General features: G+C 42.0%; 1 protein-coding gene across 2 annotated transcripts; it reads right to left on the bottom strand.

The window, feature by feature from the left end:
• Positions 1–739: 739 nt before the first annotated feature.
• On the bottom strand, positions 740–4,883 carry LOC125553246 (putative WRKY transcription factor 14). 2 transcript variants are annotated; one of them, XM_048717051.2, is made up of 3 exons: positions 4,148–4,883; positions 3,443–3,628; positions 740–1,454 (listed from the first exon to the last, which is right to left on the bottom strand). In XM_048717051.2, exons 1-3 carry the CDS (start codon positions 4,588–4,590, stop codon positions 974–976), a joined length of 1,110 nt encoding a protein of 369 aa, XP_048573008.1. In that variant the 5' UTR covers positions 4,591–4,883; the 3' UTR covers positions 740–973. The 2 variants fall into 2 exon arrangements, with proteins under 2 accessions (XP_048573008.1, XP_048573009.1); XM_048717052.2 differs by having other exon boundaries at positions 742–1,454; positions 3,443–3,589.
• Positions 4,884–6,570: the final 1,687 nt, after the last annotated feature.

Raw genomic sequence — 6,570 nt, 5'->3', positions numbered from 1 at the left:
AGGAAAAAGAGATTATGACTATATTAGTGCACACCCTAAAGTTGAGTGTTATTATTATTAAAGTGCATGCACACTTTAAATTATAGAAATCAAACCATACATAATAGTACAAGGATTTTAACTACATGAACAATTTTATGCATTCAGTAAAACTTGAAAATTTTGAATGTCAGCATTTTCAACTGATTTAAAATAATATGATGAGATAGAATATAATATTAGAGTAAAATAACTAGAAGAACTGAACGGAATTGATCCACGCACATATTAAAAAGGCAGTCAGCATACATCCTCCCAAAATTTAGGCTACTCAAGCATTTCACTTTGGATCATGAATATATGCACACAGGTCCAGAATCTAAGCCTTTTTTTTTCATCTTGTTGTAAGCTAGATCCTCCATAAAGAAATAATTACTACTCCCCCAGTCCCGAAATAAGTGACTTGGTGTTAGTTGGGACAGAGGGAGTAGCATCCACAACATCAAATGTGTATTACTAGATCTAATACTTGAATAGTACTCCTTCTGATTCTAAATATAGGACCTTTTAGCGAATTCGATACAGACTATATACAGATGTATACAAACACACTTTAGTGTGTAGATTCACTCATTTTGCTCTGTATGTAATCTATATTGAAATCTCCACAAAAAAGCTTATATTTAGGAACGGAGGAAGTGGTTACTATACATTTGTAATACTATCGATTAATAATATGGAAACTTTGTTAGCGATAGGAGTAGGCATGACACATGTAGATATTTCTCTTGATTAATTACCTCGTAAAATATACGTATATGTACACTCTTAGTTTTATCATCATATATTGGCGGAAACAAATATATTAGTTATCCTGTTGTACAAATAAAGGGGGGAAAACCGTGCGTTTTAAGATATGTATGATCTTCTTAGTCGAGCATGCATATATGTATCACGGCCGCCCTGATCGATTGATTAGCTAGAAGCATCGTGATTAGAATTTGTGCCACTCGTAGTTACTACTTACCCCCCTGGATCCGTAGACGTTTGCACTTGTCGTCATGGGATTATTATCAGTCTCCAACTCCTCCAGCTCTGCAAAGACCTCGTCAGGCTGGATGCCTTCAAACAACAGGCCACCACCATCTCCGGCGGTGGCCGTGCTATCCGGCATCTTGCAACTGACGGGCAGCTGGTCGCCGCAGATAGGATTGATCTGCTCGACGTGGAAACTGTTGCTGGAGGACGAGCTCGCGGCATTATCAGCGGAGCTACTGCTGCTGATCTTCTGCTGCTTCTTGGCAGCGGTGTGCGTGTGAGCACGAGCGTATCCAGCAAGGACGTTGCGCTGCATTGGCCATGGGTGGTTGTGCTCCGCCGTGTAGGTGATAACCAGCATGTTGGGGTCGCTGCGGCTGCGCTCCACTTGCTTCCGGGCTAGGCACCCCTTGGAGCTGCTGCATCTGTAGTAACCCCTGCGTGCATGCACCAAAAATATTCCATCGTCATTGTATATTTTTTCCTTTACTTAAGAATTGTTATTTCTAAGTGGATCAAGTTAATTACACAGCATAATCCTTAAGCTGTAAACTGTCCTTTTGTGTGCGTTACCGACAAAAAAAAGACAAGTTTTGTGTTTAAATTTAATTTGGTGTGGTCGTGTGCAGATGACAGATGCACAATTTCACAGCCATTAGCTAAGGCAAAAATGTGCAACTACCCAGATAAAGAAATAAACAGCTAGAAATACATAGCCACACAATTGAGTAATTCATCAGCCAAAAGGGAGACATGAATACATACAAATATAGTTAATTGTATATATGTGTGTAGAATGATTGTGTTTTGGTTCTTTTAGTTAATTACCCCTGCAGTTTAGACGTTTTGGACATGTCTTAGTTCAAATATTGAAAATGTTAATCAAAAATATCATTTTAAATATTTGGGTAATTGTTTTTATCAAATGATGCAAGAACTATTATATAATGTTATCATCCTGTGGTTAGAGCCGATTGCATAATGAAACAACTAATGAACTGACCAATATTTGAATACAAAAGATGCCTTGTTGAATTATATGAAATAGATTACTGATTTTGAGAACAGAATGTCAAAGATGGCGTATAAACCGACTCAAAAAGTCAATGATTTCTATGTTTGACCAAGCAGATATACAAAACCATGAAGATAGACAATACCAAATCAATATCATTATATGCACCCTTAAAATTTATACAGCAACTATTTGGGACGCCGGGGGGTTATAAGATTGAATCTAATTGACAAAATAAATATTTAGCCTGGACCTGCTTGTTCCAGGTAAATAGCCCCAATCTCAAATTTTCATTTATCATTTAAATTCTATAACTTATTTTAGAGATATGACAGGCAAATCAACATGGCGAAGAATGAAAAGCAATCAGGGGATACGAGATTTTACGTGGAAAACCCCTCCAACACGAAGGGGGGAAATCACGGGCGCCATATCGGAGGAGGTTACAAATGTCAGGGATTACAACTGATCAACTTATCCCGTGCGGCGGCTTACAAAGGATATATATAACACATGTGACCTAGGTCAAGACTGATCCGTACCGCTTCAGCCCAAGCCTACTCGCAACGGGCCTCGCTCCGCCCGCTCGTTAGAAGTTAGCCTTTCTATTTATACTTGAATTTGGATCACAACGGAACAACCTTATATTATTGATAAATGATTTCCCTGGTTGATATGTTTTGCATTTAAATCTGCGACAAGACCCACCTCCCACAAAAGTCAATTTCATACTCACGCCCTATGTCACACTTCCACACACTCTATTGCTCCGTCTGGCTGGCTCTCTAACCGGACGGCTAGGAAGTAGTGTCCAACATGTTACACCATTTTGAACTTTCCCTCACACTTGTTGTAACCCCAACCCTACCCACTACATAGCCCCCCCCCCCCCCCCCCCGCCCCGCTCTAAATGTGCAGTTCCACCCTCGCCTTAGTGAAGAAACTGACAAGGTGCCAAGAGGGTGTATCATTGCGTGCTACTCTCCGCCTCAGCTTTCACCTTGTTCACCATATCATAGTCGATCGATCCATGTATCCCACCGGCCCAAATCGTCCTCACGTTCCTTAACATCCCTTTCCTAACATTGAAACACTGCAAGAAACACTAACGATGAGTAAACGCAACAAACACCAGTTTAATATTGTGTTTTCCGTCCAAATCCACAAGGAAGATGCTGAGATGTCGCTGTTTTTCCTTTGGTCAAATCATAAATTTCCATGTCGATTAAATGTGGAAAACTTGGTGAAATTTGAGTTGACAGCAAAACAGTAAGCTCGTTCAAATTTATATGACCAGTCGACCTAATTGGAACAACCTAGTGAAAAAACCAAACGAGAATAACTAATGTACCAAACTAAGACATCAGATGTTAAATATAAACTTCAACTGGATCATGAAAACAATAGTACCTTGGATAAGGAGAGCCCTTGATGGGTTTCTGGCCATACTTCCTCCATGCCCATAGATCAGATGGAATCACCTCCCCTCCCCCTCCTGCCCGGTTGCTCATCACCGGTGGCGCCGGGATGCACACCACCTTCCTCACATCGTTCTTTCTGCAGTATGGTATATGCGTGCAAGCCATGCCGCAATAACTTAATGTAGTGAATGGCAGAGCAGTTAGAGCTTTTGAAGAACAATTAAACATGTCCCCACAAAAAAAACATCCTCCAATAAACATCACGAAAGGATTAAAGAAGCATGATTTAATTTGAAAGGGGAGAAACATGCAGCTATCCATGCATCAAATGTCAGGAATTCAGAACTATGAACTGTTGAGTTAACTCATGGTAGCAGACACAGAATGACAATTTCACATACGTGAAGTATTTAATTGTTCTTTCAATCTAGTGAAAAATGATGCTCAAATGAACCAATGGAAATGCATAGAAAAAACTAAAGATTAGATAGAGTAGAACCACAGAAAAATTACATAGGCACATGCATGAACTAATGAAATTGTAAGGGAAGGGGGGGGGGGGGGGGGGGGTGTATTAGAAGAGGAGCAAATGACAAATAAAATACTGAAGCAACAAAGAATAGGACAGATCAAGTCTCTTAGCTAGGAAAGAAATTAGGATGGATCGAAGGGGAATTAATTAAGAGTTAATAACCTGGTGATCATCTGATGACGAGGAGCCGGTGGTGGTGGTGGTGGCGGTGGCGAGATCCTCATGGGGTCGTCGCTGTCGGCGGCGGCGCAGCACGCATGCTCAGAGATCTGGAAAGCCAGCAGTTGCTGGTGCTGGTGCTGGTGCTGCTGCGGCAGCCCATATCCGCCAGCCGCCGCCAGAAGGTATGGGTCGACCACAAGGGTTGAGGGCGGGGCCTCAAAGGTAACCTCGCCGCCGCCGCAGGCGACGTTCGCAGGCCGCCGTTGTCTCTCCTCCTCGCAGGGGGTCATGACGCGACCTGCCGCACAAGGGGGAGGTGGTGGTGGTGCTTGGCGACGGGCTCCGGCGGAGTAGGGCATTGAGTTGGCACGGGCCACGACATCGGCGAGGTCGCCTTCCCGCGCTGCAGTGGCGGCGGCGTTGGCCTGCTCCTCCATATCCATAGTGGTCTTGTGCTCTCTGCTGTATCTTTTCTTGGTTATACTATTACCAGCCTAGTCTTTGCTACTCCTAGCTTAGCCACACACACACACACACACGCAGCCAGCTTGCAGGAGCTGTACACACACACTCACACTGTCCTCCTCTCAAAACTCTCTCTCTATCTCTGATTCATGAGCTATATCTAGGTAGCTAGGTGACAATGGTGCACAATTTGGTAGGGGGATGGGGATACGCTGCTGCGGCGCAAGGTAAGTGCGTGTGTGTCTTTTCATGGACTAACCACATGAGGAGATACGCGATCTGATGGCTGGCTATGAGTCTAGTCTATGTATGGTGAGGGTGAGGCGGACCGGTCGGATGTGTAGGACGAAATAAGCGACCTGCATTTATTTGGAGCTCAGGACACTGTTGGCGCCAACTGTGGGCAGCTTATTGCACCACAGAACAGAGGTCAGGACATTACGGCACTCCCTCCATCCGTCTCTCTGCAAGGACTACTGCCTTTGCCCCCCTTATTTAGAGAGAAGAAAACGACAAGGGGACAGCGACATGGTGGAGTGGCACTTATGAGAGAGAGAGAGAGAGTAGGGCTTGGCAAGCTCGAAAAGTGCTTGCAGCTACCGGGCTCCAGGGCTCTTGATATTTGAAAATTTTGAAAAACACACTTCGGTTGCTAAAAAAAATCTTAAATCAAATATGTTTTTTTTTGAGACATTCTTAAATCAAATATGTGAATGCATAGACACATTCCCAAGGCCCGGTAAAAATCTGAAAAAGAAATACTTTGTATTTTGAGAAATACAAAAAAGAGAAAATTCTGACAAAAATGGCACCCATTTTCTCTTATATATTGTCAGAAATTTGTTCTTTTTCTATAGCCCAAAACAAAGCGAGATTTCTACCAAAACTTGCCACGGGTATTCGGAATGTGTATATGTATCCCCTGAAAAAATTTCATATTTTTTTAAACTTCCAAAACACGAATTTCAAAATGTTTAAATATCGAAAAGTGGCTGCAGAGGCCGAACTCCATTGAGCTCTATATACATTTATCAGCCAAAATACCTTTTCCATAACTCAAAAAAATCTGAAAAAATGTTTTCATGTAGACATATACTTGAAATATACGTGTACAAATTTTCATAAACATATGTATTCATATGTGATGTATACAAAAAAGACAAATACAGAGATTGAAATAGGCTTTTTCTTTGTTGTATTTGTGTCAGATATTTGTCTTTTTTGTGTAGCATGCAAATGATCAAATTAGTTACTGAAAATTTATACATACTTAAAGAATATGCATATGTATTTGTACAAAAAAAATTGGAATTTTTTGAAACTTTTAAATATATTTTAAATTTTTTTTTTGCAAAACGAGCTCCATGGAGCCCGGTCTTTGCAACGCCAGTCCTTTCCCACTCACCAGCTTATTTTCACCACTCCTCAAGTTTTTTGGCGAGAATCTAGTGAATGAACGTTCACTCTTCGGCCTTAGGGAGAGCACATTCTGCGCGTCCAATCTGGTCGCGTGTTGCCGTAAAAGAGAGGAAGAAGAATCGTGAGGAGGAATTACGCCCCCCTCACCGCGACTTAGATGGCTTGGCTGGATGGGGCCTTACACCTAGCCTCATCAAGGTGTTGGTCAAAGTATGACGACACGGGGTCGGTGGAAAAGCGACAAAAGGAGGAGTTGGCGTGAGGAAGAAGGGAAGATAAGTTTCTAGGTTAAAGAGGAAGAAGAGTGGAGCGATGTTCACACAAATTGGACTACATAGTGAACACCTCGTTGTAGAAGCATCCTTAGATACATCTCAGGACGGTCTCAACGTGCTATTTATCACTAGAGACGGTTGAATAGGGTTTTACCAGGAAGATTTTATGGTAAAACATGGAAGAAATAAAAACAGCAATGTGAGTGCCCTATTACATCACCATTTATTTGGTCACCAAACCATACCGAGCAAATTTGGTCCTCA

Source organism: Triticum urartu, chromosome 4A (assembly GCF_056163025.1).
Source record: "Triticum urartu cultivar PI428250 chromosome 4A, HENAU_Tu73, whole genome shotgun sequence".
Classification (NCBI taxonomy): domain Eukaryota; kingdom Viridiplantae; phylum Streptophyta; class Magnoliopsida; order Poales; family Poaceae; genus Triticum; species Triticum urartu.
Note: the sequence above shows the minus strand (reverse complement) of the source record. Positions and strands in the feature narration are given on the sequence as shown.